The 22,440-nt window shown below is 71.1% G+C and overlaps 3 protein-coding genes across 5 annotated transcripts in view; all 3 read left to right on the top strand.

Annotated features, from left to right (window-relative positions):
• LOC133628535 (G patch domain-containing protein 8-like) overlaps positions 1 to 6,034 on the top strand; it is a 54,799-nt gene extending 48,765 nt beyond the window's left edge. For all 3 annotated transcript variants that reach the window (XM_062016834.1, XM_062016835.1, XM_062016836.1), the window contains one exon: positions 304 to 6,034. In XM_062016834.1, the coding sequence (XP_061872818.1) occupies positions 304 to 4,120 (3,817 nt within the window). In that variant the 3' untranslated portion in view covers positions 4,121 to 6,034. The remainder of the gene's footprint in view (positions 1 to 303) is intronic.
• Positions 6,035 to 7,029: 995 nt separating this feature from the next.
• LOC133628562 (integrin alpha-IIb-like) lies at positions 7,030 to 14,432 on the top strand. Its single transcript, XM_062016926.1, has 30 exons — positions 7,030 to 7,211; positions 7,285 to 7,415; positions 7,489 to 7,586; positions 7,677 to 7,842; positions 7,910 to 7,959; positions 8,249 to 8,294; positions 8,427 to 8,555; positions 8,638 to 8,685; positions 8,851 to 8,894; positions 8,993 to 9,052; positions 9,320 to 9,372; positions 9,505 to 9,722; positions 9,846 to 10,028; positions 10,151 to 10,196; positions 10,324 to 10,428; positions 10,549 to 10,604; positions 10,696 to 10,847; positions 10,953 to 11,066; positions 11,619 to 11,689; positions 11,781 to 11,928; positions 12,131 to 12,223; positions 12,312 to 12,391; positions 12,506 to 12,580; positions 12,663 to 12,765; positions 12,845 to 12,997; positions 13,081 to 13,182; positions 13,282 to 13,395; positions 13,732 to 13,839; positions 13,912 to 14,034; positions 14,254 to 14,432. Exons 1-30 carry the CDS (start codon positions 7,054 to 7,056, stop codon positions 14,341 to 14,343), a joined length of 3,117 nt encoding a protein of 1,038 aa, XP_061872910.1. The 5' UTR covers positions 7,030 to 7,053; the 3' UTR covers positions 14,344 to 14,432.
• A 596-nt stretch (positions 14,433 to 15,028) lies between these two features.
• LOC133628435 (protein FAM171A2-like) lies at positions 15,029 to 22,377 on the top strand. Its single transcript, XM_062016582.1, is given in 13 exon segments — positions 15,029 to 15,128; positions 17,232 to 17,459; positions 18,739 to 18,831; positions 18,924 to 19,082; positions 19,175 to 19,351; positions 19,476 to 19,592; positions 19,679 to 19,805; positions 20,505 to 20,763; positions 20,765 to 20,815; positions 20,817 to 21,223; positions 21,225 to 21,645; positions 21,647 to 21,813; positions 22,056 to 22,377. Coding segments are annotated over 13 exon segments (2,361 nt in total). The 3' UTR covers positions 22,111 to 22,377.
• The last annotated feature ends 63 nt before the right edge of the window (positions 22,378 to 22,440 follow it).

Genomic DNA, 22,440 nt, shown 5'->3' with positions numbered 1-22,440 from the left:
TCCTGAGCAGCTTGTGAGGGCAAAGCTTCGAGCTTTGGCCCCCTGCAAGGTTGTGGTAGGGCTGAGTTCAGCCGAGCCGCAGCCCAGGCCATCCCCACGCTGCCTCGCCCAGCAGCGAGTTCTCCTCGGTCACTGAACGGGGTTACAAAGCCCCAGAGGCTGCGTCCTGCTCTCTTTAGTGGCTGTTTCTGGCTGCGAGAGTCCCCAGAGGTGTGGGAGCCCGCTTGAGGCGAGGCCTGAGCGCAGGTGCAGAGCTGGAGGCGGGCAGTCAGCTCTTGTCTCTGTTCTGCCCCGTTGGTACAGCGCTCCCGGCAGCGGGCCCATGTTCAGAACCACCACGGTGGCCGTGGACGAGGAAGCTGGAGACGACGACGACGCGGCGGCCAACAGCGGCTCCTTCGTGCAGGCGCCCGGTGGCCAGGCTGCGGAGCTGACTCCGGACAGAGGCTTCCTCAGCCCTGGGCAAGCGGGTGGCGCTGCCGTGCCCAGCCAGGCGCCGCTGCAGGCGGCACAGGCCATCAGCTTTGGCATCAAGGGCGCTCTGGGCACGCCGCTGCAGAAGATCGGCGTCTCCTTCTCCTTTGCCAAGAAGACTCCGGTGAAGCTCGAGACCATAGCTTCGGTGTTCAAGGACCACGGGGAGGAGTCGAGCCCTGCAGACGGAGCAAAAGCTGACGAGAGGGGCTCCTCGGACGCGGGGAGCCTGCAGAAGTCTGCCGAGGGCGAAGGCACCAACAGTTGCGACGGCAAGGCGGAGGAGGACGAGCAGCACGACAAGGACGGCGGCTCTTTAGCCACCACCTTATCCAAGCTGAAGAAGATGAGACGAGAGGACGGACCGACGGCAGTGGAACCGGAATACTACCACTACATCCCCCCAGCCCACTGCAAAGTGAAGCCTAACTTTCAATTCCTGCTTTTCATGAAGTCTACCGAGCAAATGGAAGCTGAGAATGCGAACAAAAAACCCCCCCACGAAGGTAAAAAGGGCACCTCTCCCAGACCCAAAGCTGCCAAGCAGGGGGAGAAGGCCGCTGAGAGCATGGGGCAGCAGAAGGAGCCGGCTCCCGCTGAACCTGCAGCTCAGCAGAGCAAACCCGAGCTGAAAGAGGCCCTAGAGAACGTGAGCGAGCAGGAGAGCAAGCAGCTGGCAGAGAGCCGCGTGCCCGAGGCAGACCCCGCCAGAGACGCCGCCCAGCCCGGCTCGGGCTCCAAGGACGTCTCTGAAGGACCAAAGCACCCCACGGGACCCTTCTTCCCCGTCCTGAGTAAAGACGAGAGCACGACCCTGCAGTGGCCTTCAGAGCTTCTCATCTTCACCAGAGCGGAGCCGTCCGTCTCCTACAGCTGTAACCCCCTCTACTTCGACTTCAAGCTCTCCCGCAACAAAGACGCCAAAGGGAAGGGGGCAGAGAGGCCGAAGGACGCCGGGGGGCTGGGCAGAGAGCCCGCTCAGGGCACGGACGGTGGGGACACGGGCAAAGCCAAGGAGGCAGAGAGCGCGGCCGGCGGCTCGGCTCTGAAGGTGGAAAGCAAACCTCTGTCCACCTGCGGCCCCCAGAGCAAGCAGGAGGCTGGTGCGGCCAGCGGCAGCAAGGGAGAGGGGGAAGACGGCGGGAGGAGCAAGGGCAAGGCTGGACGGTCCCACAAGCACAAAAAGAAAAAGAAGCACAAAAAGTCCAGCAAACACAAACGCAAACACAGGGAGGAGGCGGAGGAGAAGGGCAGGAAGGCCGACCCGGGGGAGGAGAAGCCCAAGAGACGGCGGAGGCGCCGGCACAAGAAGGGCAAGTCCTCGCTGTCCGCCGAGCCGGAGCGGGCGCCCAAGCCCGAGGTGCCCGAGGACTGCGGCCACCTGCAGAGGAGGAAGCGCCGCTCGCAGGAGCCCGCGAGGAAGGGCCCGTCGGCCGAGGAGGGGAGCGGCGCCAGGAGAGAGGACGGCGGCGGCTCCTGCCAGGAGCACGGCGGCAGGAAACACAGAGCGGAGCCGCAGCAGCTCCCCGCCTCCAGGAGACGCTGCCCCGGCCCCGGCCCCGGCCCCGGCAGGAGCGGCCGCCGCAGCCGCCAGAGCAGCGGCGACGACGACGACAGCGAGGAGGGCTCCCAGCGCAAGCGCCGCCGCCAGAAGTCGCCCTGGCGCGACAGCGACGAGCCGGAGTCGGGCAGCGAGGCGTCGCGCAGCCGCTCGCGCTCGGGCCGCGGCCGCTCCTCGCGCGGCTCCTGCTCCAGCAGCTCCGCGGCCTCCTCGGGCCGCAGCCGCTACAGCCGGCGCCGCAGCTACTCGGACGACAGCTACAGCGACTACAGCGAGCGCTCGCGCTGCCGCTCCAAGCGCTCCGACTCCAACGGCTCCGAGCGCCGCTCCAAGCGCTGCAAGTACTCCTCGTCCGATGACGACTACAGCTCGAGCGGGAGCGGGTCGAGGAGCCGGAGCAGGAGCCGCAGCGCTCCTCGCAGCAGGTCCCGGACGAGGAGCCGGGGCAGGACGCGCAGCAGCAGCCGCAGCCGCAGCCGCAGCAAGAGGAGGAGCCGCAGCGGCACGGGGCGCAGCTGGAAGCGCAGCCGCAGCTACAGCCGGGACCGCAGCCGCAGCGCCAGGAGCCGCTCGCAGCGGTCCCTCTCCAGGAAGGGCTCTCGGGGCCGCGAGAGCCCCGAGGAGAGGAGGTCGGGGAGAAGGGACTTCATCAGGTCCAAGATCTACCGCTCGCAGTCTCCTCAGTACTTCCGCGGGGGCCGGGGCGAAGCGGGGCCGCCGAGGAAGGAGGAGGGCAAAGGGGAGGACGCCAAGGGGCCCGGCTCCCTCTCCCAGAGCAGCGGCGGCTCCGGCGCCAGCACCGGCAGGGCCTCGGAGGGCGACTGCAGCCCCGAGGAGAGGAACTCGGTCACCGCTAAGCTGCTGCTGGAGAAGATCCAGTCCAGGAAGGTGGAGAAGAAGCCCTGCGTGGCCGACGAGAACAAGGTGGGCATCAAGCTCAAAGATCCTCCCCAGGGCTACTTCGGCCCCAAGCTTCCTCCTTCCCTGGGCAACAAGCCGGTTCTCCCCTTGATCGGGAAGCTGCCGACCGTGCGGAAGCCCAACGCCAAGCGGTACGACGAGTGCGGGCTGGAGAGGGGCGAGGAGCAGGAGCTGTCGGACTCCGAGGACGCCTCCCAGGGCGCGGAGGAGGCTCAGCTGCCCGGCCAGGCTCTCCTGGAAGAAGCCGCGATGGCGATGCAGGACGAGCCCGTGGAGGAGCAGAAACGCGAGGAGGCCGCGGCGGAGATGCCGTCGCTGCCCCCGGAGGCGCCCGCGCTGCCCAAGCGCTTCGGCTCCGGCGAGCTGGTGATGCCGCACGGCTTCCTGGCGGACGGCACCGAGGGGCTGGAGCCCGGGGACGGCGGCGGGCAGGCGCTGCCGGTGGAAGCCGGCCTGATGCCCTTGGTCCCGGACGTCGAGCACTTCCCCGGCTACGTGCCTCCGAGCGGGGAGCCCAGCGCCGAGGGGGAGCGGGAGGGCGACGACTCGTCGCTGGCGCCGCTGGAGAGCCAGCCCATCACCTTCACCCCCGAGGAGATGGAGAAGTACAGCAAGCTGCAGCAGGCGGCCCAGCAGCACATCCAGCAGCAGCTCCTGGCCAAGCAGGTCAAAGCCTTCCCCGCCTCGGCGGCCCTGGCGCCGGCCGCTCCCGCCCTGCAGCCCATCCACATCCAGCAGCCGGCGGCGGCGGCGGCCGCGGCATCGGCCACGTCCATCACCACGGTGCAACACGCCATCCTGCAGCACCACGCCGCCGCCGCCGCCGCCGCCATCGGCATCCACCCGCACCCGCAGCCCCTGGCGCAGGTCCATCACATCCCGCAGCCCCACCTGACGCCCATCTCCCTGTCCCACCTCACCCACTCCATCATCCCCGGCCACCCCGCCACCTTCCTGGCCAGCCACCCCATCCACATCATCCCCGCCTCCGCCATCCACCCGGGGCCCTTCGCCTTCCACCCGGTTCCCCACGCGCTCTACCCGACGCTGCTGGCGCCGCGGCCCGCCGCCGCCGCCGCCGCCACGGCCTTGCACCTGCACCCCCTGCTGCACCCCATCTTCTCAGGACAGGACTTGCAGCACCCGCCCAGCCACGGCACATGAAGGAAGCCGGCGGGCAGGGGCGTCCGGGCGCGCGGCGGGACGGGGGGGTGACGTGGCTCCGGCCCCCGGGGGAGGCCGGAGGATTTCCTTTCGCTCTTTAGCAGCCAAAGAAGCCGAGGGCTGGAGGAGGGCTGGAGGAGGGCTGGCGGGGTGGGCACGGGCAGCGGCGTGGCCCCGGCCGCTCGGCGTGTGGCTGCCGGCGGCTCCGTGCACGGGGCAGCGCTCTCTGTGCCAGGAGAGACCGTCCGACGTGCAGTCCAGCCCCAGCCCCTTGGAAAGGTTTGTTGTTTGAACTCCCTGGGTTCTCCCACACGCTCATCTTTCCTTCTGCCGCCCTGCACACGAGAAACGAGGGTTCATCCGCACCAACGGCGCTCTCGGGCCTCTCACGGGGTCGTTGCTTGCAGCAGGCAGCGGGGTGGAATCCCGGCAGGGGCGGGTCACTCCCGGCCGGGGCGAGGAGAGCAGCACCACAGCCTCCTCCCCACCCTCTCCCTCCAGACTTCGGGGCTTGGAGGGGTTTTTTTTCCCCCCTCGGTGTGAGCAGCAAAGGTGGAAACAAGATGTTCTGCAGCCTGAGAGACTGTGTGTGCCCTGACCCCAGCCAGGCTCGGCGGGGGCGGGGATTGCAGCGGCTCCCCAGGGCGTTTCTGCTGAGCGGGGGAGGGAATAAACCACCACACTGACCCTCCATCAGCTGCTCCGTGGGGAGAGAGCCCAGAGGGTCGAGAGAGAGAGGAGAAGTGCCCGTGGGAGCCGGAGCAATGCAGCGGGGCAGGGCGAGCGCCTGTGTCAGCCCGGGGCTCCTGGCGGTTGTGCAGGATCCTCCTGGTTGGTTGGTTTCTGTTTGGGTTTTTTGTTTTTTTAATGTAAAGAATTGCACTGATCTCTGTAAAACAAAGATGCTGCTTTTTGTAGCTCAGATGAAAAAAGGTTACATTTGTAGTATACTGCAATAAGCTTTTGTAGAGGCGGTCTCAGCGGTACCCGGCTGGGGTGCGAGGCACGGCTGGAGGGAGGGACGCTGGGGCAGCTTCCACGGAGAGTTCAGCCAGATGCAGAGCGGCTGAGGGCGTCTGTCTGAGCCAGCTCACGCGGCTGGGAAGCTTTTGTGTACTAGGAAATGTCAAAGCAAAAGCAAACCCCACGAAGAAAATGGACTCCCCGAGTCTCCACGGAGCGTTGTGCAGAGGAGACGGGGCGTGAGGGTCTGCCAGGGCTGGAGCTGGGCTGTGGGCTCAGGGCAGCCTCAGCCCCAGGTGGGAGATCGCCCCAGACGATGCACACACCTGCTGTTGTATGGGGTTTGTTCCTGTCTCTCCTCCCCAGGCCCCTGGGGAAGGAGCCTGCCCACCCCCTCCTTGCTCTGCTCCACCCGGCCTCAGCCCGGGGAGAGGCTCTGCGTCCCTCCCCCAGCTCTGCCCCATCCCCAGCATCACCCCCTCGGGTCCTCCTCACCTTGCAGGGCCCGATTTCCGAGTGGGGGGAGACAGGATGTGACCCACATGGGGGCAGAACACCCCAAAGCTCCCCAGCCTCAGCTTGTGAGAGGAAGGCACTTGGTGTTGGAAGGGGTCAGGCTGGCACACAACGGTGGGAACGCCCAGCCAGGGACTCGGTTTGTGTGTAAATAACTAACAGAACACAGTGTTAACGTCTCAGTGCTGAGCTTCATGAGCTTCTAGATTCAACATGCGTCTGCTGGCACCCTCCACGCTGCCCTCAGGGCTTGGGGAGGGGGGGAGGGTTCTGACTTCCACAATAGTGCTACAGATAATTAACCTCTCCTTAACGAGCATAAACAGACTGTATTTAACTTTGTCACATAAGATATATATATAAATATATATATATATGCTGTAAAATGAGGGGAAAGGAAACCTTTCTAATAAACCCATGATTTGTGGAGGAGAAGTGTGCTTGTGTGGGACGAGAGGGAGCTGCCTGCCTGAAACTGCTTGCAACTGGAGTGTTGGGGGGGAAGATGCTGAGCTGCACACACAGAAAACGCACTGGAGTTAGTGCAGGTTCTTTGGAGGGGGTGGGATCTCTGCTGCTGCCATCCAGCTTGTGCAGCTCACAAGGGTGGCTGTGGGTGCTTTGTTTTTCCCCTGAGAGGTGTGAGCCCCTGTGCCAGGCTGCCCAGGGAGCTGGGGCAGTGCCCAGCCCTGGAGGGATCCCAAAGCTGAGGTGCTGAGGCTGTGGGGTTAGTGCTGGGCTGGGACATGAGGCTTCAGCCAAGCAGCTCCCGTGGCCGTTCCCAGAGCTGCTGGGGACCCGGCTGGATGGGCACCTTTCCCTGCTGACCAGGGGACCCTTTGCTTGGCTGTGGGCTGTTTCCCCACCCTGGCACCATCCATCCCACCTCTGGCGCCCACCCTCACCAGAGCCGTTCCCCTGCAGTGTGGGTGCTCATTCTACGGCTTCCCCCGCCCCCCTGGGAGGGTTTTGGGGTGCCCCTGGGCTGGGGAAGTTGGGGGCTGTTTGGTGGCAGTGCCTGGTGTGTCTCTGCAGCCGCGGGGGAGCCTGGGGGCGCAGCGGCTGATCCCCCTCCCTGCTGCGTTTCCTCTGGCTGGGCTGTGGCCGCCTGCGCCCCGCGATAGGCAGCCCGGGGGGGTCTGGGGGGCTCAGCCTGGCTGGAAGGAGAGTGGTGGGCACAGGCTGCTGTGCTGCTCCCCCCCAGTGCCACGGCCACCCCCTGCCCCGCTCTGCCAGCCCGGGACAGGCCCCTCCACCCCCAGGCTGAGAGCAGCGTGTGCCCCCACCTCCCCCAGCCCCTCTGCAGCTGCGGCAGCCGTTGTGTGTGCAGGGGGAGCCCTTCCTGTGCCCCCCCGGCCCCGCCGTGCCCGGCCCCGGCTGCATCCCCCAGATAAGGCCGGGCAGCGCCGTGCCGAGCCGAGCCGAGCCGTGCCGAGCCGCAGTGCCGCGAGGCGATGGCATCCCCGGCCACGCTGCTCCGGGCCCTGCTGCTGCTGGCCCTGCTGCTCCTGGCCCCCACAATGGGGCTGCTCCGGGACAACTCCACCTTCTACGAGGGTCCCCCCGGCAGCTATTTCGGCTTCTCGCTGGATTTCCACCTGGCCGAGGGCAGGTAGGGCGGTTCTGGGGTGCGGGGGGCGGCCGTGCCCCCGCGCCCCGCACCGACAGCGCTCTGCCCGTGCCAGGCTCGGCGTGGTGGTGGGAGCTCCCCGTGCCAACACGTCCCAGCCCGGCGTGGTGCAGCCCGGCGCCGTCTTCCTCTGCTCCTGGCCCCCCGGCGACACCCCCTGCCAGCCCGTGCCCATGGACACCGCGGGTGCGTGGGGGGGCTGCGGGGGGCGCTGCGGGGGCACCGGCCTGGCACGCTGCCCCCTCTGCTGCTCCTGCAGGAGACGAGACCGAGACCCACAACAACCTGAGGCTCCACACCTACAAGTCCCACCAGTGGCTGGGGGCTTCGGTCACCAGCTGGAACGGCACACTGGTGGTGGGTACCCCCGGCGCTGGGAGGGCGCCCCTGGGGTGAGGGTGTGAGCCGGCCCCCAGCCCCACCGTGCCCACCGCCGTCCCGTGGCAGGCCTGCGCCCCGCTGCAGCACTGGAACGCCGCGGACGGGCAGCACGAAGCGTTCCGCACGCCCACCGGCAGCTGCTGGCTGCGCGCCCCGGGGCTGCCGGGCAGCGCCTGGTACGCGCCCTGCCGCGACCGCTTCATGGCCGGCGCCTACCGCAAGAGCGGCTACGGTGGGTGCCGGGGGGCGCGGGCAGCGGGTGCCCCCCGCCCCCGCCCCGTCTGACCCTGTGCCCGCAGCCTACGACAGGCGCTACTGCGAGATCGGCTTCAGCGCCGCCGCCACCGCGGTGAGATGGGGCCGGGGGATGCCCCCGGGGCGCCGCGGCGGGGCTGGGGTGGTACCCGGGTGTGGGGGGATGCCCCCGGGGGCGCCGCGGCGGGGCTGGGGTGGTACCCGGGTGTGGGGGGATGCCCCCGGGGAGCCGCGGCGGGGCTGGGGTGGTACCCGGGTGTGGGGGGATGCCCCCGGGGGCGCCGCGGCGGGGCTGGGGTGGTACCCGGGTGTGGGGGGATGCACACGGGGGGGCTGGGCTGGGGGTGCCCCGGCGGGGATGCTGACCCCAGCTCGCCCCACAGGACGGGACGCTGGTGCTGGGTGCCCCCGGCGGGTACTACTTCATGGGTGAGTCGTGCCGGGCACAGGGTGGGCACGGGGAGGGGAGGGCGCCCGGGCTGGGAGACGCCCCCTGAGGCACCGTGAGGCCGGGGCGGGGGCCAGCAGGCGCCCTGTGAGCGCCCATCCCGCCGTGCCCAGGGCTGCTGTACTCGGTGGAGCTGGATGCCATCCTCAGCCGCTTCCACGGCAAGTCCCTGCTGTGGGCAGGCGGCCCGGGGCGGCCCACGGAGGAGCCCATGTCCCTGGACTACGAGGACGGGTACCGGGGTGAGCAGTGGGCACGGGGCAGCCCCACAGCCGGCTCGTGCCGGGGCACGGCCGGGGGTCACCGCTGCCCGTCTCCCCGCAGGGTACTCGGTGGCTGTGGGAGAGTTCGATGGCGATCCCAAAACCAAAGGTACGGCCAGGAGGGTGCTGGGGGGGTGGGACACGGGTCCTGGGCACCCAGGGGGCTGGGACGTGGGCTGCGTTGGCTACAGAGCTCGCCCCTGTGCCCACGGGGGTGTCCCTGTGCCCACCCCAATGCCACAGTGTGGACACTCAGGGATGTTGTCCCCCACAGAGTACGTGGTGGGGGTCCCCAACAAGAGCAACACGAGGGGTGAGGTGAGTGGTGCCTGGCTGTGGGGGTGCCCGGTGCTGGGGGCACCAGGGTGGCCCCCCGGGATGGGGACAGGGCCTGGAGCTGACGCTGCTCTGGGCAGGTGGAGATCTTCAGTGTGGGGGTGACTCTGCGCCGGCTGCAGGGCATCGCCAGCGAGCAGGTACCCCCTGCCCCTGCTCTGCCACCCCCTGCCCCCAGACCCCGCGTGCCATCACCCCACGCACTCTGCCCATTGCCCTGCCACCCCACTGCCCTCCTTTCCCCATTGCCCCTTTCCAGCTCCTTGGTGCCCACTGACACCCTGCCCATTGCCCTGTCACCCCACAGCACCCAAGTCCCCTCTCCTTGTCCCCCCTCCTCATCCCCCCCGTCACCCCTGTCACAATCCACCCCCCCCCGATGCCACCCCAACTCGGACCCTTCCCAGGTGGCCTCGTACTTCGGGCACACGGTGGCCGTGGCCGACGTCAACGGGGACGGGTGAGCGCCAGGACCGTGCCCCCTTACCCTCCCCATCCCCCCTGGGGGCACCCTGGGGTGCTGTCCCGCTCCCCGGCACAGCCCCGGGTGCCCCCAGCCGCGGGCAGCGCTGACCCCCCGTGCCGGGCGCAGGCGGGACGACGTGCTGGTGGGTGCCCCGCTGTACATGGCCCGGCGCCCGGACGGGCACCGCGCCGAGCTGGGCTGCCTCTACCTCTACCTGGGAGGGGGCAAGCGGCCCCTCGCCCAGCCCTCCCAGAGCCTGACGGGCACCCACCCCTACGGCCGCTTCGCCGCCGCCATCGCCAGCCTCGGGGACCTGGACAAGGACGGCTACGGCGGGTACCGGGGCCGGGCAGGGGGCGGAGGGGGCGCGGCGGCGGGGCCGAGCCGCCGGGGAAACTGAGGCAGGGGCTGGCGGGTGGGTGGCGGGGCCGGGGCCGGCGGCTTCTCACATCCCTCCGTGTCCCCAGACGTGGCCGTGGGTGCCCCGTCGGGGGGGGACGGCGGCAGCGGGCAGGTCTTCATCTTCCGCGGGCAGAGCGAGGGGTTGGCAGCGGTGCCCACTCAGCGCCTCGACAGCCCCTTCCCCGGCGCCGCCGCCTTCGGCTTCGCCCTGCGCGGTGCCACCGACCTGGATGGCAACGGCTACCCGGGTACAGCCTCGCTGTGTGGCCAGGCCACCCTGCTGCCACCCCACTGCCACCCCGCTGCCACCCCGCTGCCACCCCACTGCCACCCCGCTGCCCCGTCACCGAGCCCCTCTTTGTCCCCGCAGATCTGCTGGTGGGGGCGTACGGGGAAGCCAAGGTGGCCGTGTACTGGTGAGTGCCCGTCCCACCGGCTCTGCCGGCAGCGCGGCCCTGGCATCACCCCCTGGCACCCACCTCTGTGGCATCACCCCCTGGCACCCACCTCTGTGGCATCACCCTCTGTGTCCCCGTGCCCCAGGGGACAGCCCGTGGTGCTGGCCCGGACGCAGCTGAGTGTCCCCGACGGGCTGAACCCCGCGGTGCTGGCGTGTGCCCTGCCCGGCTCCGGTGCCCGCGTCAGCTGGTGAGCAGCCGTGCGCTGGGGACACGGGGCACTGCCACTGGGCGCCCCCGGCCGTGGGGACGTGGCCCTGGGGAGGGTGACGGGTTGCTGAGCACCCCTGGGTGCTGTTCCCCGCTGCAGCTTCCCCGTGGTGCTGTGTGTGAGTGTGACGGGCCAGCGCATCCCCCCGAACGTCCGTGAGTACGGGGGGACATCGGGGGGCACCGGGGTGGCATCGGGGGTGGCATCGGTGCCATGTCCCCCCCCTGCCCACGCTGTGCCCCCCAGACCTCGAAGCCGAGCTGCAGCTGGACCGACTGAAGCCCAGGCTGTCCCGGAGGGTGCTGCTGCTGCAGGGCCACCAGCCCTCCTGGCACGGGCCACTGTCCCCGAGGCCGGGGGCAGCCCCCGAGTGCCACAACCTCACCGCATACCTGCGGGTACGGCCGCGGGCACGGCGGCGGCCCCACCGGGATGGGGACAGGGGTGGGGACAGGGGGCAGGGACAGGCTGCCATGGGGTGCTCTGCTCATGGGTGTCCCCAGGACGAGGCCGACTTCAAGGACAAGCTGAGCCCGGTGGTCCTGAGCCTGAGCCTGGCACTGCCCGAGGGGAGCCCGGGGCTGGTGCTCTACGGGGACACTCTGGTGCAGGCACAGGTAGGGGCCACGCTGGGCTGGGGACACCCCACAGGGGCTCATCTGGGCATTCCCAGCACAAGGCAATTGCTGCCACCCTGCAGCCCGGCCCTGCAGACCCCAGCATGTCCCCAGTGTCTCCAGTCCCTCCCAGGACCACGGCCCCTGTCCCTCCCACTGTCCCCAGCCTGACCACCCACCCCTGCTCTCCGTGTCCCTCTTACCCCCCCCACTGTCCCCATTACCCCTCTGGGATGTGTCCCCAACCCTCCCCGCTCTCCCAAAGCATTTCACAGGATGTCATCCCCCCTCTGCTGTCCCTGCTCCCTCCTGAGGATGTCCCCAGTGCTCCTCATTTGTCCCCAGTCGCTCCCTGGCATGTTCCCCTGTGCCCCTCATTGTCCCCAGTTCCTCCTCAGGGTGTTCCCTCACCTCCAATCTCTCCCTGGCATGTCCCTGCACGCCCCTCATTGTCACCCCAGTCCCTCTCTGGGCTGTCCCCTCTCTACTCCTCTGTGTCCCCAGTGACTCCCCTCCCACCCCACCTCCTCCCCCCCTGTGCCCCTCCCACAGACCCACATCATCCTGGAGGACTGTGGCGATGACAACATCTGCGTCCCCGACCTCCGCCTGGCCGCCGACACGTGAGCGCCCGGGTGGGCACGGCTGGGTGCCCGCTGCCCCCCCCGGGGTGCTGAGCCCCGTGTGTGTCCCCCCCCGTGTGTCCCCCCCCAGCCCCAGCAGGCGCCTGCTCATCGGGGCAGAGGCCGTGCTGCGCCTGCGAGCCAACGCCAGCAACCAGGGCGAAGGCGCCTTCGAGACCGAGCTGCGGCTGCAGCTGCCCCCTGGCACCCACTACCAGTCTGCCCGCAGCAGCATCCCGGTGGGTGCCCGCCGGGGGAGTGGTGGGGGGCGAAGGGGGGGTCTCACCCTGCCCTTGGTAGCCGTCACGCTCCGTGTGTGCCTGGTGGTGATGCCCGGTGTGGGGAGGGGGCTCACGTCCTGCACCAGGGGGGTCCCAGGAGGGGTTGGCACAGCGGGGGCCGTGGGGTGACCCCCCCCCCCGCTGTGTTCCCACCCTGTAGGGGCAGGAGAAGCTCAGCTGCAACCCCAGGAAGGAGAACGGGAGCCACGTGGTGCTGTGCGAGTTGGGCAACCCCATGAAGGCGGGTGCCCGGGTAAGGGGGCGAGGGTGCCAAGCCCGTCGCCTTGGCACCGAGGCTGGGATGGCTGATGGCAGTGGGTCACCCCCCGGTGCCCCCCCAGATCACCGTGGTCGTGGAGCTGAGCGTGTCTGGGCTGGAGGACATGGGCGACGCCATCACCTTCCAGCTGCAGCTGCGGAGGTGACCCTGTGCCACCCCCCTGTGTCCCCTGCCCGGTGCCATCACCCAGGGCTTGGTGGCCTCGGCGTGTCCCCAGCCTCGGTGGCCACCCCTCACCCCACTGTGTGCCCACAGCAAGAACAGCCCCAGCCCCAGCAACGCCTGGGTGACGGTGCCCGTGGAGGCAGAGGCAGAGATGGAGCTGCGAGGGTGAGGGCTGGCGGGGGCTGCAGGGGGGTACTGGGGGCACCGGGGGGCACCTGGAGGGACATTAACCCCCATCTCCCACCAGCAAATCCCTCCCTGCCACCACGGTGCTGCCCCTGAGCTGGCAGCATGCGGCGGGCAGCCAGCGCCCGGAGGACCGCGGCATCACGCTGGAGCACGTCTATCAGGTGGGCTGCAGCACCCAGGGGTGCCCGGGGGGCCGTCCCCTCCGGCCCCTCCCCATGCCACCTGCCCCTCCTCCCGCAGCTCCACAACAAGGGGCCCAGTACCGTCAGCGGGGTCACCCTGCGCCTCGACGTCCCCACGCAGCTGGGAGACCGCGTGCTGCTGTACCTGCTGGAGCTGGGCACCGAGGGGGGCATCGACTGCGCCCGCCCCCCCGGCCTCAACCCGCAGCAGGTACGGGCCGGCACCCGCGCTGGCTGCTGGGGGGGAGGCCGGCGAGGGGTCCTCGCCCCCCACACCCCCTTTATCTCCTTCAGCTGGAGCCGGCCGGGGCCACGAGCGCAGCCCCCCAGAACGGCACCCGCGGGCGGGAGCGCCGGGAGGCGGCGGGCGCGGGGCCGGAGGAGCCCATCACCGTGGTGAGCTCAGCGGGGCGTGTCCGTGCCCACCCGCGGGGCGCTGTCTGTGCCCTCCCCGCGCGGGGCAGGGCTCAGGACGGTGCCCGCCGTGTGTGGCAGGGCTGCGGCGCGGGGCCGTGCGTGGGCATCAGCTGCCGGGTGCCCGTCCTGGCCAGGGAGCAGCGGGCGCTGGTGAGCGTGCGGGCGCTGCTGTCCGCCGACACGCTGCGGCAGGTACGGCGAGGGGACGGCGAGGGGACAGCGGGGGGACGGCGAGGGGACAGCGGGGGGACAGCGGGGGGACAGCGGGGGGACGGCGGGGGGACGGCGAGGGGACGGCGAGGGGACAGCGGGGGGACAGCGGGGGGGACAGCGGGGGGACGGCGGGGGGACAGCGGCCTCGCGTCCCGGGGTGCCCCCCCCGCGTCCCCTCCCGCACCGAGCTCCGCGGGGACCCGCCCGGAGCGGCTCTGGGGACGGCGGGTGCGGGGCCGCGGGTGCCCCGACGGCAGCCCGCAGCCCTGATGTGTGTCCCCGCGTGTCCCCGCGTGTCCCCGCGGCCGTCCCCAGCCGCAGCACCTCCTGAAGCAGTTCCTCGTCCGTTCCCGAGCCCGGTTCAACACCTCGGCCGTGCCCTACCGCGTCCGGCCCCGCGTCCTGCCCTGCGGGGAGGCCACGGTAGGGCTGCGGCGAGCCCCGGGGGGGCGGGACGGCGGCGGCGGCGCGGTGTCACCCTCCGTCCCTCTGCAGGCTGTCACCGAGGTGATGCGCGCCAGCCCGGACGGCGAGGGGGCCGTGCCCGTGTGGTGGGTGGTGCTGGGGGTCCTGGCCGGGCTCCTGCTCCTCACCCTCCTCATCCTCCTCATGTGGAAGGTGCGTGGGAGGGAAGTGGGGGGACACGGGGGGGGCAGCGGGGACACCCCCAGGCATGGCGGTGGGACATGGAGTGGCCCCGTGGCACAGGAGGCGGCCCTGGGGGCGGCGGCCAGGGGAGGGGGCAGCACCTGGGCTGATGCCGGGGGCGATGTTGGGGGTCCCCGGGGGTGACACCGGGCTGTCCCCGGGCCGGGTTGTCACCGTGTCCCTTTGCAGATGGGTTTCTTCAAGAGGACACGTCCTCCCACCGACGGGGACACGCAGGAGCCAGCCCAGCCCCAGGAGCCAAGCGGGGCTCAGGACTAGAGGGGTCCCGCAGGGTCCCCCCTGCGCCCTCGCCCCGCAGCGTGTCCCCCCAGGTCACCCCCCTCCCCTGTGTCCCCGTCCCCCTCGGGTACCCGTGGGGCCCGACGCCCCGTTGCTGCCCCCCAACATTAAACCTCCTTCTGCTCCCCCTGGTGTGCCCGTGGGGTGACGTGGGGGTGTCCGTGGGGGGCACGGGGGAGGGGAGGTCTGGCGGGGGGCAGTGGGGCACGGCCGGGGCTGGGGGGTCGGTACCGAGGGAGTGGCCCCGGGCCGAGCCCCGAGGTGCCGCTGCCGGCGTCGGGGCGGTGCGGGGGGCGGTGCGGGGGGCGCTGCCGGCGTCGGGACCGTGCGGGGGGCGGTGCGGGAGGCGGGGGCTGCGGGCTGCGGGAGGGTCGGTGCGGGGGGCGGGGGCTGCGGGCTGCGGGCGGGTCGGTGCGGGGGGCGGTGCGGGGGGCGGGGGCTGCAGGCTGCGGGAGGGTCGGTGTGCGGGGCGGGGCGGGGGGCGGGGCTGCGGGCTGCGGGAGGGTCGGTGCGGGGGGCGGTGCGGGGGGCGGGGCTGCCGGCTGCGGGAGGGTCGGTGTGCGGGGCGGGGCGGGCGGCCGTGCCCGGCGGCTCCGGCAGGTGGAGCCCGGTCCCCGCGGCGGCGGCCGGGCCGGGCATGGCGGGGTAACGGCGCGGAGCGACCATGCGGCCCCGCCGCCTCCTGCCGCCGCTGCCGCTGCTGCTGCTGCTGCTGGGCGCGGGCGGGCGGCGGGCGCGGGGCGCGGCGGAGCCCGGAGCGCACGGTGAGAGGCGCCTTTGTGTGCGGGGGCGGCGGCGGCGGGCGGGGGGGGGAGAGCGGCGGGGAGGTGCCCGCCCCGACCCGACCCGCCCCGGCCCCCGCCCTGACCCCCGCCGGCCCCTGCATCCCCCGCCCCGACCCCCCGGCTGCCCCCCGCCTCGTCCGGCCGCGGTTGCCGGGGCCCCCCCGCGCTGGCTGCCATCGTCTCCCCCCTTCCCCGGGCGGTTCTGGCCTGCGCTGGGTGTAGGGGGCTGGGGAGGGGGCGGCGCCGCGGGTGCAGGAGCTGGGAGCGGGGTCTGGGGGTGTCGTGGGCAGAGCTGCGGGATGCGGGAGGGTGGGGGGTGGTCTCGGGCCGGGGGGTGCGCGATGGAGGGGGGGGGGGCGGGCGGAGCGCGGGTTGCGACGTAATGGGGGGTGTCGCAGGGCAGAGGATGAGGATGGGTGGGGGGGAACCCTGGGCAGAGCTTGGGGGTGCAAGGAGGGGGGTGGTCGCAGGCCATGGGGTGCAGGGTGGGGATGCAACGTGGTGGGGAGGGGGCGAATCGCAGCGCAGGGAGTACAGGGGGGTGAGAGGATGGGTAGGGGTCCTGAGCGGCCCCCAGGGCTGAAGGATGATCGTGGGGGGCATCCTGGGCAGGGCGTGGGGGTCACCCCATTGCAGCCACCTCTGCCTGGTCCCCGCAGGCAAGGTGGGCTTTGGGGTGCAGTGTGACGCTTTGGGGTCCCCGTGGCTCCCTGAGACCCCTCACCCGCACCCCAAGCCCTGTGCCAGGGTGAGGGTGGGGGGTGAGGGGGAGTCCCTGCCCCTGGCAGGCTCGGGCTGGCACCCCCAGCAGTGCTGACAGTGGTGACGGGGCACAGGGATGGGTACCCAGGTCCTGCTACCACCCCCTCCCCCCAGCACGGCACCGCGAGGCCATACTGGGAGGCACTGGGGAGGTGCCAGCGTGCCCTGTGCCACCAGCTGGGGACCCCTCGGAGGGGGAGCTTGTGCCCATGGAGAACGGGATGGAGGGGTGTGTCTCCCCTTTACTGGGGGATGGCACCGTGCCCTCCCTCTCTGAAGGGGTCCCAGCTGTCCCCCGGCAGCTGCGGGTGGCCCACACGTGGCCTTGGGGACATTCCTGCCCCCGGGTGCCAGCTGTCCCTGGCATGTTGGGGGGAACACCCCCGGGAGCCCCCTCCCCAGCACCAAGCAGCTGCTGCAAGTTCCTCCCTCCCCCGGCCCTTTGGCCCAGCTGGGCAGCATCAGGCTGGGGCCGGGGGGGGTTGCCCGGTGGGGTGGGGTTTTGGGGGGCAGGACGTTGCCCGGGGGTGGCACAGGGTCCCGCTGGCCCCGGTGGGATGAAGGAGGTCGTTGCCAGGGTGACGGCCGGGCCGGCTGCCAAGGGCCCCGGGCTCATGCGCAGGGAGCTGCCAGCCCTGGGGGGGGCGGGGGCATGGAGAGGGGCGTGCTGCCCCCCGGCCCTGCCCTGCCTCGGGGGTGGGGACCCCCCCAAACACGGGTGAGCTGCACCCCGAGGGGGGAATGGCCCCAGTGGCTCCTGTGGGGGGGCTGAGGGGCACAGGATGGGGCGCAGCCGCCTATGTGGGCACAGCACCCTGCAGCTACAGCCCCCCTGACCACTCCCCTCAGGGGGGCACGGGGTGGGCACAGGCATGATGCCCATACCCCTGTGGGGTGGAGGCTGTGACCCACCAGGATCAGTACCACTACCCTATTGGGATGGTGCCCAGGAACCCCCCAGGATGGTGCCCATGACCCCTCAGGGTGGTCTCACCATTCTCCTGATATGTGTCCCACCACCCTGCCAGGATGCTGGCTCTGCCCCCAGGATGCCCCCATGCCCCCAGGATGCCCCCATGCCCCCAGGATGCTCCCATGCCCCCAGGATGCTGGCTATTGCCCCAGGATGCCCCCATGCCCCCAGGATGCCCCCATGACCCCAGGATGCTCCCATGCCCCCAGCATGCTGGCTATTGCCCCAGGATGCCCCCATGCCCCCAGGATGCCCCCGCACCCCCCCAGCACGTTCCCCCACCCCCTCCCCATCGCTGCCTGTTGGGGTGGGCGCCCCGTGCCCACCTCCCCCCCTTGTCCCCGCAGAGGTGCTGCTGAAGGTGCAGGTGTATGAGAGCGGGTCCCTGGCACCGCTGGCACACGCAGCCCTGGAGGTGTTCGGCAACCGCAGCTCGCTGGCCGCGGGCACCACGGACGCCGAGGGCACCGGGCTGCTGCCCGTCCCGTACCGCCTGGGCACCCGCGTGCTCGTCACCGCCACCCGCCGCGGCCACCTCCCCGCCTCCGTGCCCTGGCACGTCAGCAAGCTGCCCCGTGAGTCACTGCCCGCCTGGGGCACGGGGGGCACGGCGCCTCGCTGGGGGAGGGGGCATGGGGGCACCCTGGCACCTTACAGGGGGATGGGGCATGGGGGGACTGGCACCTTACAGGGGGATGGGGTATGGGGGGCACCCTGGCACCTTACAGGGGGATGGGGTATGGGGGGCACCCTGGCACCTTACAGGGGGATGGGGCATGATGGGGGACCCCAGCACTCTACTGGGGGGGCTCTGGGTTATATAGGGCATTGCAGCACCTTACTGGGGGGCCCTGATGGAGCATCCCAGCACCTTATATAGGGCATCCCAGCACCCTACTGGGGGGATCTGGGACTCAGTGGGCACCCCAGCACCTTACTGGGGAGTCTGGGACATGATGGGCATCCCAACAGCATGCTGGGGGGCTCTGGGATGTGATGGGGGTTCCCAGCACTGTAATGGGGGGCTATGGGTTATATGGGGCATCCCATATGGGGACCCTATGGGGAGCGCTGGGACTGAGTGGGCACCTCAGCACTTACTGGGTTATATGGGGCTCTGGGTTATATGGGCACCCTGGCATCTTACTGGGGGGGGATCTCTGTGCCCTTATAGGAGTCCCCAATCCTTTACTGGAGGCTTCCATCCTTTCTAGGGGGAGGAGGAGGGTGGCAGTGTCCTGTTGGCCCTGAAGTGCCCCATCCTGGGCGGGGGGGCAGCGGGGGCACCCTGGGCCGGGTGCCAGCCCTTGTCCCGGGGCAGCGTGGCGTCGATGGGGTCACCTTGCTGAGGGGGGCACGTGGGAATGCTCAGCTGGGGGGGCACGGGATGGGGGGCAGGGATTGGAGTCACAGGGAGTGCAGGGTGTGAGGATGGGGGTGCAGGGATTGGGGGGTGCAGGGATGAAGGTGCAAAGCTGGGGATGTGGGGGTGCAGAGATGGTGGGGAGGGAGGGTGCAGGCATTGGAGGGGGTGTAGGAATGAGGGTGGAGGTTTAGGGGGTGCACGGTTGGGGGTCTCACAAGGAAGGAGGGTGCAGGGTTGGGGGGTGCATGTGGTGGGCGGGACAGTGGGTGTGGGGGTGTGCAAGGAGCGGGGAGCCCTGTGGATCTTGGGGGCGCACGTGGCTGTGTCCAGGAGTAGTTGGGGGGTACATAGTCCGTGTTGGGTGCCCTCACTGCCCCATCCACTCCCTCACTGCCCCATCCCCACCTGCTCTGCGGAGCCCACTCTGGGGGGCTGTGGAGGGGGTACGACGGGCGTTGCTGAGGTGCCCTCGCCCGTGCCCCGCGCAGTGTACGCCTCCATCAGCCTCTACCTGCTCCCCGAGCGTCCCGCCACCCTCATCCTCTACGAGGACCTGGTGCAGATCCTCCTGGGCTCGCCAGGTGAGCCATGGCAGCGGAGGGCTGGGGCAGGGCAGGGGAGGGGGTCGGTGCCGGCCCCCTGCGCGCTGCCACCCGCCCCGTCCCGTCGGCAGGTGCCCGCGGGCAGCCGTGGGCGCAGTTCCCGCGGAGGGCAGCGCGTCTGCCCCGCAGCTCTACCTACAGCCAGCTCGCCGCGTCCCTCACCGCGGCCACCGGCCCCGGCCCGGCCCGAGCCTTCCCCGCCTTCCTCGGCGCCGAGCAGGACGGCAGCGGTACGGGGAGGGGAGGGGATGGAGGGGGGCTCCGGGGACCCCCCACCTCTGCCGCCTCGCGAGGTGACGCCGGCCGCGCCCTGTGCCCGCAGCCGATGCCAGCTGGCTGGAGCTGCTGCCCGTGGCCGCGCTCAGCGTGCACCTCTTCACGGGCAACGGCACGGACGTGCCCCTGGCCGGCCCGGTGCAGCTCTCCATCCCCCTGGCACCCGACGCCGGCTCCCTGGTAGGCAGCAGCGTGCCAGCCTGGAGGTTTGACCCCAAAAGCGGTGAGTGTGGGGGGCGGCGGAGGGAGCTGCTGGGGAGGGGTGGGATGGGTTTGGGGGGGTGGGATGGGTTTGGGGGGGAGGGGCTGAGCCCCCCGCGGCGGGGGCTGGACGTGTGTGCTCGCAGGGCTGTGGGTGCGCAACGGGACGGGGCTCATCCGGAAGGAGGGGCGGCAGCTCTACTGGACCTTCGTCTCGTCCCAGTTGGGATACTGGGCGGCGGCTCTGCCCTCGTCTGGCACAGGTAAGGGGTGTGGGGGGGAGGTTCCCCATGCCCTGGGTGCCCTGGGGTGCTCTGGCAGAGCCCCCTCTGACCCCGCTGTGCCCCAGGGCTGGTGACCATGGCGGCGGGAGTGACAGACATCACCACCTACCACACCATCTTCCTCCTCACCATCCTGGGAGCGCTGGCCCTGCTCGTCCTCATCCTCCTCTGCCTCCTCATCTACTACTGCAGGTCAGCACCCCCTATCCGTCCCTCCATGGGGTCCCCACAGCCGCCTGGGAGGGGGGTCACACATCCTCCCGCCCCATCCTGCCTGGCACTCCCCAGCAGCTGGGCATGGGGAGGGGAGAAACCCTTGGGTGCCCCACAGATGGCTTTGATGGGGGAGTGGGCATCAGCCCCATGTACCCCCAGTGCTTCATAGCTGGGTAGGGGAAGAGCCACCACCCCCTTATACCCTGTGTGCCCTGTAGGTGGTGTGAGGGGTTTGCACTGCTTCCCAGCACCCCTGGGTGCCCTATAGCTGATTTGGAGGCTGTGCACCCCTCCCAGCACCCCTGAGTGCCCTATAGCTGGTTTGGAGGCTGTGCAGCCCTCCCAGCACCCCTGAGTGCCCTATAGCTGGTTTGGAGGCTGTGCAGCCCTCCCAGCACCCGAGTGCCCTGTAGCTGGTTTGGAGGCTGTGCACCCCTCCCAGCACCCCTGGGTGCCCTATAGCTGGTTTGGAGGCTGTGCAGCCCTCCCAGCACCCGAGTGCCCTGTAGCTGGTTTGGAGGCTGTGCACCCCTCCCAGCACCCCTGGGTGCCCTGTAGCTTTAGAAGGGCTGCCCTGCCCCACGCTGGGAGCCCCCACCCTGCAGCCCCCTCTGGGCGAGTAAGGAGGGAGCGCAGCCCGTTCCCAGCCCCCGACGGCGCTGCCGGTCCCCGCAGGCGCCGGTGCCTGAAGCCGCGGGCTCAGCACCGCAAGCTGCCGCTGCCGGGGCCGCTGGACGCTGCCCGACGGGACCAGTCCACGTCCGTGTCGCAGCTGGATCTGCTGTGCGGGGGCAGCCACCTGGAGACGGCGTCGTCGGGGGGGGACACGGACGTGCCCACCCCTACCTTACCCCCCGCGCCAGCCCCAGCCCCAGCCCCAGCCGCCCCCCGGGAGCTGCCCCCGGCCCGGCCGGACTTTTTCCAAGCGCCGGCCCCCCCCGCAGCTGCGCCCCGGCCCCCGGCCCGCCGCCGCCACGCTGGCGCCCCCCCCGCCGCCGCCAGCCCCCCGCCCCGGACGACTACGGGCGGCCCGGGGAAGCCTTCGGCCTCAGGGCCGCGCGCTCGGTGGACGGGCTGCAGCCCCCCGACGAGCACCCCCGGGCCGCCCCCGCCTTCCCCCCCCGGCCCCCGTCGCCCCCCGGCTTTGCCCGTTACGGGGGGCAAGCGGCCGAGCCCCCGCCGCCCGAGCCGCCGCCGCGGCCGCCCTCGCTGGCCCCCCCGGGCCCCCTGCTGCTGTGCGGGCCCCTGGAGCGGGCGGGGGGCCCCGACGACGTGTACCGGGGGGTGATGCCCACCCTGCTCATCCCCGCCCGGTACATGCGCCTGGCCCCCGGCGAGCCCGACGGACCCCCCGACGGCGACGGGGCTGCCGGGGCGGCGGCGGCGGCGGCGGCTCCCCCCCGCTCCGGCCGCCGGCCCCGCGTTCGAGGAAGGGGAGAGCTGGGGGGCGGCCCGCGGGCCGCAGCCCGTGAGCGGCTCGGTGGCCATCCCGGTGCTGCTGGACGGGTCGGCGGTGGCGCAGCTGAACGGCGAGCTGCAGGCGCTGGCGGGGCAGCCGCTCCTGGAGCTGGCGGGGCCGCCCCCGCCCCGAGCCTGGTTCGTGTCCCTGGACGGCCGCTCCTCGCAGGTCCGACACTCCTACATCGACCTGCAGGGCGGCGAGAGGGGTCCCCCGGGCCCCGCCGCCCCGCCCCGGCCCCCCCGAGCGCTGGGGGCCGGGGCAGAGGACGGGGGGTCGCGGCCGCCCCCCGGCGCGGCTTCCCCCGAGGACAGCTCGCTGGCTCCTCTGCTGGAAGCGGCGGCCGGGGGGCGGCGGGGGGGGCGGCAGCGGCCGCAGCAGCGCCAGCGAAGCCCCCCGCGACTCGCTGACCAGCCCCGAGGAGGAGGCGATGGCCGAGGGCGGCGACGGGGGCGACGACGGGGGCGACCGCAAAAGCCCGTGGCAGCGACGGGAGGAGCGGCCGCTGATGGTCTTCAACGTCAGGTGAGGAGGGGAGGGGGCTGCACAGCCCGAGGGGGCGGAGACGGAGGGTCACGACCCCTCCTCAGCCTTCATCCCACCCGTCATCCTTCATCCCACCCATCATCCTTCATCCCCCCCATCCCACATCCATGAGCCCCTCCACTGCTCCTGCCCCCCCCATTCACCCCCCCCTTTCATTTTGGGGGTGTAACTGTTTCCCCCCCCCCATATGCTGAGCCCCATCCCCACTTGTGTCCCTGCAGGGCAGGGGGGGCTGGCAGTGCCCCCCGGGCCAGCGGTGCCTCCAAGCTGCCATAGGAGCTGGGGAGGGGGCTGAGGATGATGAAGGGGGGGGTATCCATGTGCCTCCTCCTCCCTCTCCTAAACATTCCCCCCCCACCACCACCCTCGGCTTTGGATTTTAACCGTTGTTTCTAAACGTTTTCTACGTGGTGAGGATGAAGAGAAGCCAGCGAGGGCTGGGCTGGGGGGCGGGGGCACGGGGGGACCCTCCCCTGGCACCGCCTGCGCCCGGCCGGGCTGGGCTGGGGCTGCTGCCTCGGCCTCAGATGCCATTAATATATTAAAAAGGGAAAAACCCACCCTCCTATGGCTCCTGCCTCAGTTTCCCTCCACCTCCTGCCTCAG

This window comes from Colius striatus, chromosome W (genome assembly GCF_028858725.1).
Source record: "Colius striatus isolate bColStr4 chromosome W, bColStr4.1.hap1, whole genome shotgun sequence".
In the NCBI taxonomy this organism is placed as follows: Eukaryota; Metazoa; Chordata; class Aves; order Coliiformes; family Coliidae; genus Colius; species Colius striatus.
Note: the sequence above shows the minus strand (reverse complement) of the source record. Positions and strands in the feature narration are given on the sequence as shown.

Bases quoted from the DNA above. Each gene is read 5' to 3' on its own strand.
- LOC133628562 (XM_062016926.1), top strand. From the start codon at position 7,054: ATGGCATCCCCGGCCACGCTGCTCCGGGCCCTGCTGCTGCTGGCCCTG. The intron at 9,723-9,845 runs GCCGGGCAGGGG...CCGTGTCCCCAG, and splicing joins CGGCTACGGCGGGTACCGGG to ACGTGGCCGTGGGTGCCCCG. The intron at 13,840-13,911 runs GTAGGGCTGCGG...GTCCCTCTGCAG, and splicing joins TGCCCTGCGGGGAGGCCACG to GCTGTCACCGAGGTGATGCG.